Raw genomic sequence first — 12,969 nt, forward strand, 5'->3', positions numbered from 1 at the left:
TATTCACCGGATCTGGCACCTTACGATTACCACTTATTCCAATCGTTGAAGAATTCTCTGAACGGGAAAATCTTCGTTAATGAGGAGGCTGTCAAAAGACACCTGGATCAGTTTTTCGCCAGTAAACCTCAGGAGTTTTATGAACGTGCCATATGAAGTTGGTGGACAGATGGCAAGAGGTCATTGATAAAGAGAGTCAATATATAACTAACTAGTATGTATTATATATATTAAATAAAATGTGTTTTATTCCACTCTGAAAAACCGAACGAACTTATTTGCATACAGTCTACTATTTGTACAGATATCTGAACATATATATCTACTTTTTATCCTTAAGCAATAAAAGGCCAGTTACAATCATCTGTTTCATTTTACATTTTGCTTAGGCTTCAACTATTTTAATGTGACATCACATTAAAATAGTTGAAGTGGACATCGCCTATTTAAAATAGGTGATGTTCACTTTCAAGTTTATAAATATGAAAATGTAATAAGTTAATTATAGGTTTGGTGCTAACCACTATTTCAGCATCAGAGGACTGTGGACTACTCTCTGGACTACTTTCTGGAGTTTTATCTGTAGCAACTGGGCACTTTTCTTTCAGTTCATTTTCAGTCATTTCCAGTCTTCCTAATTCCTGAAAATAAGTTTTATTATTATTATTAATAATAATCTCTGATATAATAAAGCAAGTTAGAAGGTATATATATCCAAGGAAGTTAAAGGTTTGTAATGCATGCCAGATATCTATCAATATCAGATAACACATTTTTCTCCAAAAAATATGAAAACAAAAGGAAAAATGAAGCTGATCTCAAAGAGTACAGCTGGCATCATAAGCATTACATAATTTAATATTATTAATATCATTTCTCAGTATCTCTATAAAGTCAAAGACTCACTCTAACCACTATTTATGTAGTATTTATATCTCTTAATTCATTCACCAACAAAGCACTCACAACACTTCTGGCAACCCATTCAACATGCTCTAAGCAAAAAATGTCTCAACATATTTGCAATTTCCAGGGAAAATTACTAAAATGCACTGAAAAATCATCTTCAGTGTTAATCTTATAAAACAAAATTTAATAACTTCTAATTAAATACTTCTATGATATATTCTCTTTTCACTTGAATTGATGCCTACAGACCTTCAATCTGTTCCTCACTGGGAGTATTCCACAGACTTGACACAATTTTGGTCACTTGCATCTGAATCCTATCCAGCACTTCCTCATCTCCATGGAATCCAAGAAAACTAGATCTGTATGCATTAGTCCAGATATGGTGTTATTAAAGCCTTATAAAGGGGAGCAATAACCTCCTTAACCCTGCATGACAGTGAGTTCTCAACAACCACATAATATGATGTGCTGTTCTGGTAACCTTTGCAGTGTACCCGCTAAACTTCAACTCTTTATCTTCAATAACTCTCAAATCCTTGGCTTCATCAATTTCCTGCAGTTTTGCTCGGTACACAGCTTGTGATCTCTTCACCCAAAGTGTATGATATGGCCACTTGGTCATGACTTGACCACTTTAAATTGGCAGCCATTATCTTTTGCCCATACCACTAGTCTATTTAAGTCATCCTGCAGAATTTTGCATCATCTTCATCGACTATTGCTCTTCCTAGCTTTGCATTATCAAAAATTGAATATCTGAATGTTTCCTCTTAAGTTGTATTCTTTATCAATGATGAGGAGGAACTAAAAAGAGTTCCTCCTTAACTCTTTCATCCCAGTGCAGTGGGACCTGATGACATCCATTAAGAGATAATAAAACATCTTTCATCATCTTCTCTTACTATATAACAGAATACTCGCAAAGGAAGAGTTTCTGAATTCGTGGCATAAGTCAGTTGTTATTGTCATCCTAAAACTAGGAAAGGATCCAATACAAGCAAACAATTATCAACTCATCACTCTGACCAGCTGCTGTCTTTGTAAGTTATTGGAGAAAATGGTTCATGTCAGACTTCTGTGGTATTTAGAAAATGACGATCTTCTCTTCATCACATAACGTGGCTTTCGTAGACACTGTTCAACATCAGACTATGTGGTCCATTTAGAAACATGTATCAGAGATACATTCCTGAAATGGAAACATCTGGTTTCAGTATTCTTTGATGTGGAAAAAGCTTGGAGATATGAAATATTAAAACACTTCTATAACATATGTCTCAGAAAGCCACTTCCTATATTTTCTTTCTATCTAGAAACTAAAAACTTTCTATCTAGCTGAGTCTTCCAAGTCTAAGAGAAGTTATGCTATCTCAGCCATATAATCAAAAAGAGGGTGTTCCTCAAAGTTCTGTCTTAAGTGTGACACTCTTTGCTGTCAAAGTTAAACTCAATCACTGAACAGCATCCTTCCATTGTAGGCAATGCTCCATATATTGCTATCTCATTTATAAGAATGACAGTGTATTGCTAATTTACTGTCACTCTTAAAACGTGAGAGAAATACAACTTCAGCAAGCAATTGATCATGTCTCTACATGGGCTCTTAAAAATGGATTCTGGTTTTCATCAGAAAAAAAGTTGCACACATTCATAAACTAAGAGAAGAGTGCATGAAAGCAGTGAATCTCCTTTTTATTCTCTCCTCAAATGCAATCAGATTGATCTTCATTGCTTCATCTTTATCATGTACTTATATGTTCAAGCTGAATTATAGGTCTCAAGTCTATAATTCTGCAAGGAAGAGTAGCCTAGGATCATTAGATCCCATCCATCATCAGGGTATATGGATAGCTATAGGTGTCTTTTGTATATTGCCCACTCAAACTGTTTCCATCTAAGCAAATGAATTGGTTCTATTGCTTAGATGGAAACAGTTATCTCTTAGCCGTGCTCTAAAAATAAAGTCTCTTCCAGAGCATGCTACATGGACTAGTATCTACTCTGAATTAGGAGCTCAACATCACACAAGTCAGGTTGCCATTCGTTCCTTTGATATGCATGTTAATGATATTATAAATGCTATTGGCATGAATCTTAACAACATTACCTGCAGCAATCATAACTCCATTTCTCCATGGCATGTTTGCACTCCATCCTTCTAACTGTGCTAACTAAGGAAGTCTCACACACTATCATATGTCTACATGATGTTATTTATCAGATCTTGAACTATGCTGATAGTTCAAGATACCTGATAAATAATACTGTTGATACCTCTGTTGACTGTGCTGCTACTCAGTTCATTGCAGTAATGTAAAATCTTGTATAGAAGGATTTTTGTACAAAAAATCCTCATATACAAGATTGTACTGAATAACAAAATTCCATACAACATACTTGTAGTTAATTAGTATTTTCTTTAGTGTTTATGTAATATGGAAATATTTTAGAGTGAACTGTTAAATCATGTAACCGCCAAATTATTGTATAACATCAAAGAACAAAGAAAGTTAAGTAAAAATTTAAATTGTAACAAAGGATTGTTAAAACAAAGATATTTCTCAGATGGATTAAGATATGACCTAAGGCAATCACTATTGCGAAGGTCAAGTATGTATGGGGTTTCCCACCTGAACGCAGCGACCAAAAAAGGTGACGTGTGAAGACCCATGAAACACCTAAGGGAATAAAATCGTAGCAGGACCCAAGGTCGATGGAGAGATATAAAAGGGGGAGATTTAGAAGGCAAAAGGGGGAGTCACACAGAGCAGTCAGGGTATTCATCGTCAGAAGGTGGTTCATGCCGTGGTTCGTTGTCGTCGAGGGTTTTTCGTAAGTCGTAAGCTGTAGTACAGGCCAGTCGTTTTCTGGTAGATGGCCACATAGAAAGAGAGGTCTTATCCGGGTTTGAAAATGTCACACTGATTCAAGGTCAGTGATCTATGTTCCAGCCTACAGATGCCAGAAGTACGAGTTAACTCAATTGTGTTTTGAAGAAAGAGTTCCGGATTTCCAGCCGCCAAGTTTCCTGACGATCTCAGAAATAAAAAAGTGACCTCATCGATCTCGGGAAAAAGGTGACCGTATGTGTAGCCAAGATTGGAATGTAACGGAGGATAGGGATTTGAAGAATCTATTAGTGTGGACCAGATGACTATATACAAAGTAAGTTCTAATATATTGTATTTTACTAGAAGCGGAAATTGTGACAGAGATTACGCTAGAGTTTTTATGTTAATATTGTTTGAGGACTGAAGGAATTTAGCTAATCGTTGAATTTCTTCAGTTGTGTGAGACAGGAAAGAATTAATATAAGGTGAAATTTTAATATGCTTAATATTGTTTATTAGCTAAGCCTGTCTATTGTTTAGCATGTGTAAGTTTGCTCTGTGAAAATAAGTACCTTAGACACGTTATTTAAGAGAGAATTGTTAACTTAGGAGGATTACTTATAATTCCAAGTATATTTTGCTGTAGAAGTATAGAGCCTAAATCAACTTGTATACTTAGTGTTAACTTTCATTGTACATTCATTTATTTATTGTGAATAAATTGTTTTGTTTATCAAATAATTTTCCCGATTCCTGCATACCAATGCATTGCTCATAAAAATCGAATCTGTGTGACTTAGAGAGTTACGTAGCCACGCCTGAAATTCAGTAATTTTGCATTGCTGGATTTAGTATTAAGTATAGGAGAGGAAAGTTCCATGCCTTGCTGAGTGTTTTTCTTTGGAAGGATATTCAACTCCTATCTGTGAATCCTGATAGTACAGTCAATATAAACAAATAAATTTTCAGAATTCAAAACAGAAAAACGCAAGTACTTCAGACAAAGACATTAGCTCCAGCCAAAGGCAATTTCTTAGTTCTAAAGTTTCGTGCATGTGTAGAAGCATAATTGCGGCCTTGAGACAAGGGGGGGGGGATAAAGTCGAATGAGAGGATAAAAAATAAGGAGACTAAATCGGACAATGTATTAAGAGCTCAGCGTTATGACAAGGATTTAATAAGTATAATTGAACAAGTAATGGATAAAAATTGAGTAGACATTTAGAATCAAATATAAATAAAAATTGAGTAAAACAACCATAAAATACCAATTTTACAGTAATTATATAGCAGAGTTGCATGCAATTCAGCTTGCACTTGTGCATATGAGAAAACTGATACAAAGTGTATGACTTATACTGACTCCTTGAGTACTATACAGGCCATCTCGTCTCTTGTGTATATAATCCACACCCAGTGCTTTGCATGGTTTCAAAACTGTTGTACAAATTGCAGGTTCTTAATTCTGATATTCAGCTGTGTTGGATTTCCAGCCACATTTGAATTGAGGGAAATGAGACTGCAGATGCAGTTGCTAGATCAGTTGATAATGTTTCTACATAATGTTTCAGTCCTGTACACAAACTACAGACGGTTTATATGATCAAATCTAATAACCCAATGGTGATAATCATAGCAAGAAGCACTGACAAATAAAGTGCTTGATATTAAGTGTGAAATTAAGCAATGGCAGTCTAACTAGTGTAGAAACAGAAGTGGGGAAGTTGTTCTAGCTAGGCTCTGCATAGGTCACAGTCATCTTACAGTATTCTGTAAGTCATCTCACAGATCAAAATATATACATCTGATCCTTGAACAATGCAGGTCCACTTATACACTGATTTTTTTCAATAAATATATTGGAAAAGTTTTAAAGATTTGTGACAATTTGAAAAAACTCGCAGACGAACCGCATGGTCTAGAAATATCGAAAAAATTAAAGAAAAGTTAGCTATGTCATGAATGCATAATATATACATAGATACTAGTCTATTTTGTCATTTATTACCATAAAATATACAAAGATCTACTATAAAAAGGTAAAATTTATCAACTTACACACACAAATGCTTCAGATCGTACATGGCGCCATTTGCAGTCGAGAGAAATGTAAACAAACGTAAAGATGCAATATTAAATCATAACTGCATAAAATTAATTGTAGTATATACTGTAATAACTGTGTTATGAATATGACCGCAATATTGTATGCCATAAAATTTTTACAACGATTCATTCATTAGTCTATAGACTAGGCTACCGTGAAGCAATCGTATTGATTACACCAAACTATCATAAAGTAATCATATTGCTGCTGCTGCTTCTTTATCAATGAATGAATTGTTATGCCTGGAAATAAATATGAATTTGTTTTTCACATTATCTTTTCATTTTTGATGTATAGTGTTAATAATACATATAATATCTGTGTTTTGTATCATATAAGACAATATCGATGTAAATACTGACAGAAAGACGATTCATCTTGTAAACAGACAACGTAAACTTACGGTATTAATAAATACAGTACAGTACTGTAAATGTATTTTCTCTTTCCTATGATTTCCTTACTAACATTTTCTTTTCTCAAGCTTACTTTATTGTAAGAATACCATTTATTGTAAGAATACAATACAGTACAGTACTGTAAATGTATTTTCTCTTTCCTATGATTTCCTTAATAACATTTTCTTTTCTCAAGCTTACTTTATTGTAAGAATACATATATAATACATACAACATATACAAATTATGAGTTAATTGACTGTTTATGTTATTGGTAAGGCTTCCAGTCAACAGTAGGCTATTAGTAATTAAGTGTTTTGGGGAATCAAAAGTTAATTGCAGATTTTTGACTGGCAGTGGGTCGGTGCCCCTAACCCTCGCATTGTTCAAGGGTCAGCTGTATATCTTACAGCATTTAAGGACTGATGACTCACCTACATGTCAACAATGCAACATACATCTCACCATTCATATTCTGGTGGGTGCCAGTATTTCACTTGAGAAAGGAATAAATTTTTTACTAATTTACCTGAGCTATATACCTTCAGGCAGATCTTTTCAGAATTAGACAAAATGCAATATGTTTTGAACTGTTAAAAATAATTAAGTCATAAAGACATATTTGATTATAAATTCTATTTATATGTAGATATTAATTTGCTTAACATAATATGACTTGAGTGGTAATGTAAGTCAGGCAGCGAGAGATATGAGATTTTTGCTTAAGGCTATAAGAAGAAGACAGAGAGAGAGAGAGGGGGAAAATATAGTGTGTGTGTGTTGCCTAGGTATGATAATGATGAGCTGAGCAGAAGAGCAGTAATATTGAATGACATAATAGTTAGAATGTGTGACAAGAGAGGACTAGAATATGTGGATGCTTGGAGTGCATTTGAGGACAGAGAGGAATTGTAAGCGAGAGACCACTTACATTTGAATGAGGAAGGAAGTAGGCATCTGGAGAGATTGCTGTTCTGAATGAGTCAGTGTGTTCCAGGGAGGATGGTAACAGGGGTGGCCTCTCGTGAGAATGGCTACTTGGGAGAAGGGGGACGACATCAGGTAACACTGAACACTGAGCCCAGTGGAGTCTAGAGAGGATAATAGTGGGTATAGAAATAATGGCATTTATATGCTTTACACTAATGCCAAGAGTATCCGGAATAAAGGAGAGGAATTGGTGGCGCAGATAGCATCAGCCTGACCAAAAATTATTGGGATCACTGAGACGTGGTTGGCAAAAGAGGATATAATAACAGGAATAGAAGTCACTAGGTACAGCATTTTTCGGCAGGATAGGAAGGGAAGGCATGGTAGTGGAGTACTGCTTTATGATAAGTGGCGACCTATGTCCTCTAAGAGTGGAGGCTTTGGAAATCAGTGACACTAATGATTTTGAAAGCATATGGTGTGAGGTAGAGGTGGGCAAGACAGGATATTTAGTGGGGTGTTGCTACAGACCCAGGAGCACAGAGGATGGGGACAAGGAGATGTTTAGACTTTTGAGTTTAACAAATGCAAGATGAATGATTGTTATGGGAGATTTTAACTACAGTAGCATAAATTGGGGAGAGGAAGATGCATGTAACAATAAGGGAATGGAATTTCTTGAATTCTTGAGGGACAAATGTCTTAGGCATGTAATAGAGGGAACAAGATGTTCAAGAGTTTTGGATTTGGTTATAGCATTAGAAGAGTTGATAATAACTGAGATGACATCTCTCCCACCAGTTGGAGAGAGTGACCATATGGTTTTGACTTGGAAAATGAATAGACATGCAGGAGTATCAAAGAGACAGGAATGTATGTGGAATTATAAGGCAGTTGATTATAATAGTCTAAGACAGCAACTTGAGGAAGTTTCATGGAGGGAGGAATTGGAAGGCCAGGATATCATTGGTGCGCGGGAAATTGTGAAAGAATATTTGTTAGCAGTAATAGTAAGTTGCATATCACGAGTGAAGAAGAGGACACAATTTGAAGTAAAATGGATGACAAACAATATTAAACAGGAATTGAATGTGAAAAAGAGACTATGGAAGAGATATAAGGAGACAGGTAAAGAGAAGATTTATGAATAATATAAGACACAGGCCAGAAGAGTGACTAGTGTGGTAAGGAAAGCGAAACTGGAATATGAGAGTAGATTGGCCCTAAGATCCAAAGAAAATCCTAGGGAATTTTTTAACTATGTGGCCAGTAGGAGGAAAAATGACTGTGGAAGAATGACATTGTATGATAAAAATGGGAATAGAATGACTGATGCAGAGGACATAGTGGAATTGTTCAATGAACAATTTATTGGAGTATTTCATCCTGGAGGAGTCAGTTTTATTACTAGAAGGATAAGGCAGGTTCGAGGTTTAGTGGTACAGGAGGAGAGTGTGTTTCAAATACTGAGTACTCTGGATGTCAGTAAAGCTGTGGGACTGGATGGTATTTCACCACAAGTTTTGAGAGAATGTACTAGGGAACTGACAGTGCCTTTGACTTGACTTTTCAATGAAAGTCTGGCTGTGGAAAATGTGCCCATGAAGGAAGGTAAGATAGTGCCATTGCATAAGGGCAGAAGCAGACTGGAAGTGTCTAATTATAGGCCAGTTTGTGTGTCATCAGTAGTTGTTAAGATCTTGGAGAAAGTAGTGAGGGACCGTATACAACATTGGGCAGATGGGGGTAATGTTATCTGTGAAAGTCAACATGGATTTGTGAAGGCGGAACTCTTGTTTTAGCAATATGCTAGCATTTTATAATAAAGTTATAAGAGCATTAGATGGAGAAAAGCCATATACTGCCATTTTCTTACACTTAGTGAAAGCATTTGACAAGGTGCCACATGATAAGCTGATATTTAAGTTGCAGCACATGGGTCTGGATGTCAAATTGGGCAACCGGATTCAGAATTGGCTGTCCGATAGGTATCAGAGAGTTCTGTATGGTGGGGCAGTTTCAAGGAGGCAGAGGGTTACAAGTGTGGTCACACAGGGCTCAGTAGTGGGACCTATATTGTTTAACCTTTATATCAGTGACATCATCAGTGGATTGCAAGGGGATATTCAGTTGTTTGCAGATGATGCGCAGCGGGGAAGAATTATTAGTAATAGTGCAGATGTGGTAGTCCTGCAAGAGGATTTGAATAAGCTAGATAGATGGACAAATGAACGGGGGTGTCGGTTTAATGCAGCAAAATGTAAGGTCTTGAAGTTTGGAAAACATCGATAGGACGCTGCATACTCTATGGGATGATTATTATTATTATTATTACCCAAGACCTCATGGAGTCAAAGACTCATCTGGGAGGGCTTATCACACACACACCTCATCATAAAGTGCTTTGAACATATTCAAACTCCCTGCAGACACCACACTCTCAGGCAAGGCATTCCAATCATTTACAACTCTGCATGAAAAAAACCTGTCTCTCACTCCCTACTCACACCTTCTTTATACAGTTTCCAGGGATGACCTCTGGTTCTCTCCCGATCTCCCACTATTTTCTGTAGAACTTCTCCAACATTGATCCTATAACAATCTAACTTGTAGGTCTCTATCATATCTCCCCTCTTCATCCTGTCCACTAGACTCTGCAAATTGTATCTCCTCAATCTTTCCTCATACTTGACATTCCAGAGGTCAGAAACTACCTTAGTCAGTCGCCTTTGGACCCTTTCCAACATCTCTTCATCCTTCTGAAAACCAGGTGACCAAATCTGGGCACAATAATCCATGCATGGCCTAATCAAAGCCTTATACAACGGAACAAGAATCTCCCTACTTCTACACGTCAGTGTCCTCCGCATCATTCCCAGAAACCTTTGTGTTGTCTCCACAATTTTGGCTATGTGTCCCCTAAATTTTAGATCCTTATCCACTATCACCCCCCAGATCTCTTATTTCTTACACCTCCAACAATGTATCCTCACCAAGCATAAATACTGCATCCCATCTTTGTTTTCCAAATTTTAAAACCTTACATTTTGCAACATTGAACTCACATCCCCATTTCCGTGCCCAATCACTCAATTTATTCAAGTCTACCTGCAAGGTCACAACATCTTCACTACTCTTCATGGTTCGTCTCAACACTGCATCATCTGCAAACAACTGAATATCTCCATCTAAATCTTCACCACTATCATTAACATACAAGCAGTAGTAACCCTAAAACATATCCCTGAGGCACTCTGCTGGTGACTTTCCTTTTCGTCGACATTGCTCCCGCATACACAAATTGTTGATACCTATCAGACAGCCAATCTCCGATCCAATGCACCAATCTAATATCCAACCCCATCCACTTCAGTTTAGCTATCAATTTATCATGAGGTACTTTATCAAAACCCTTTGCGAAATCCAAGTATATCTCTGTGTATCCTTCTCCTCTGTCCAAGGAAGCAGTCACTTTATTGTAATAAGTAAGTAGATTACAAAAACATGACCTCCCCTTAGCAAATCCATGTCTATCAAAGATGATACCATTGTTGTCAACCCAACTCTGGATCCTAGTTCTCACAAGCTTCTCCAACAACTTAACCACAACACCTGACACACAGATAGGACTATAGTTTAATGCTTGAGTTCGATCACCTCCTTTATGAAGTGGCACAATCTTGCCCTCCTTCCACTCCTTGAGGACTTGACCGAGTGCAAGACTCATATTAAAAAAATATATCAAGACACGTGTCAACTCCCTGGCACATTCCTTCAGAATATGTGGCGATATATTATCACGTCTCACAGCCTTATTAACATCTAGTTTACTCAACTCCCCATATACCTCTTGCTCACTTACAGTTAGTTTCTTCTCCCCATCATCAACTGCTCGCAATCTCTCCATGAAGTCACATTCAAAAGACTGAAAAACCTTTATGAACTGCTCATTAAGTATTTCCACTATATCTTCCGCAGCAGCTGTCTCTAAACCATTTTCCCCAATCAATGTCATCCTTCCATAATCATTCTTTTTTTTTTTTTTTTTTGCTGGCTACATATCGAAAGAACTTCTTAGGGTTCTTTTTTTGGCTTCATTAGCTAACTGCTGCTCATACCTCACTTTTGCTACCCTTACCAACCAAGTCACCCTCCTTGCCTGGTCTTTGTAGACCTCATGGAATTGGTTATTTCCACTTCGCTTATGCTGCCTCCACAATGCCCTCTTTCTCTGTATCACATGCTTAATTTCTTTATTCATCTCTTTATTCATCCTTTATTTATACTGGAGGAAGTAGGGGAGACAAGAGATCTGGGGTTGATAATTGATAGAAACCTGAAATTTAGGGGACATATTGCAAAGGTGGTTAGGTAACACAGAGGATTGCTGCAATAATGAGAAGAATACTGACCTGCAGAGACAAAAGGGTTATCATTCCGTATAAGACTCTTATCAGAGCACAGCTAGACTATTGTTCTCAGATTTGGTCCCAAGCATTTGAAGGGGATAAATTAACTGTGGAAAGGGTACAACGGTGAATAACAAAGATGGTTCAGGACTGTACAATGTTAGTTATGAGAATCAGCTGAGGGAATATGGACTGCAGAGGTTCGTGGATAGAAGAAGGAGAGGTGATATGATTGATACTTTTTAACTGTTGAAAGGTGGTTACAGGGTTGACACTGGGGGAGTTCTTTCGCTTGGTTAAACCACGGGAAGGAGTGATGACAAGAGGCCATCCCTGGAAGTTACGAAAGGAAACCGTGAGCAAGAGGGTCAGGAGTAGTTTCTTTGCATGGAAGGTGGTAGAACCATGAAATGCATTGCCTGATGGAGTGGTGAGAGTGAGAACAGTGAATGAGTTTAAGGAGTGGTATGATAGACTTTATGTTTCTTAGATTAGACTCATTGAGGGGGGGACCCCCACCCCTCAATGAGTCTTTTGACTTCATGGAGGCCTGAATAATAATAATCTTTTAAAAAATTTTTCTTTTTTGTACATAACTTGTTATTTACTTTATCTGTTTATTGCTGTATATTATTAACATGAGTGCTGCTGTAACCTTTGGTTTAGTGCAGTATGACCTTTCTCCTTGTGCTAATGAACCATAAAAACCAACCAACCAACCTTAACCACCACTCGTGAGATACTGATTAGCCTATGATTTGCCACCTCTGTCTTGAGCTTCCTTTAAAATGCAGTGAAATAATTTGGCCCTCTTTCTACTCCTTAGGCACCTTCCCAGAATTGAGGTGTAAATTAAACAAGAATGGTCAGAGGAGCTGTCAATTCAAAATCCTTTTCTAGGTGTAAAGTTGAATGATGTTGACACTGTCAAGAATGCAATGAGGAAGAGTGGAGGAGCTGATAGCTTCTCCACTCTTCCTCATTACTCTAGCTATCAGCTAGAGTGATATGAATGATTTCAAGAGTGACTAGTATGGAATGAGAGAATGAAAGAGTTACTGAAAGAAGAGTGAATGTGTTGAGACTGTTGTGAACCTGCCAACATGGTATAACAGGAATGAAATGAGAAGAGAAATTATTTTTATGTTTATGTTGAGCCAATATACAAGAGGTTGGTAAATCAACTTATAGTATGTTAATACTGTGTATGGGTAGTGAGTTGAAAAAGGAGAAACTTGTTTACATTTCATTATGCAAATTATGGAAACTATATAAGAACCAAAATAGATTGAAATTGAAGTGAAGATTGAAACTCAACGTTTCAATCTTCACATTAAGGTCATCATCTGGAGTATTCACACACACACACACACACACACACA

The 12,969-nt window shown here is 37.0% G+C and overlaps 1 protein-coding gene across 4 annotated transcripts in view; it reads right to left on the reverse strand.

The window, feature by feature from the left end:
- Window positions 1-12,969, reverse strand: part of LOC150094086 (uncharacterized) — a 608,624-nt gene that overhangs the window by 194,352 nt on the left and 401,303 nt on the right. For all 4 annotated transcript variants that reach the window (XM_090413217.1, XM_090413213.1, XM_090413214.1 and 1 more), the window contains one exon: window positions 522-641. In XM_090413217.1, coding sequence (XP_090269343.1) covers window positions 522-641 — 120 coding nt within the window. The remainder of the gene's footprint in view (window positions 1-521; window positions 642-12,969) is intronic.

Source organism: Typopeltis vanoorti, chromosome 23 (assembly GCF_054136105.1).
Source record: "Typopeltis vanoorti isolate ZY-2024b chromosome 23, IOZ_Tvanoo_1.0, whole genome shotgun sequence".
In the NCBI taxonomy this organism is placed as follows: domain Eukaryota; kingdom Metazoa; phylum Arthropoda; class Arachnida; order Uropygi; family Thelyphonidae; genus Typopeltis; species Typopeltis vanoorti.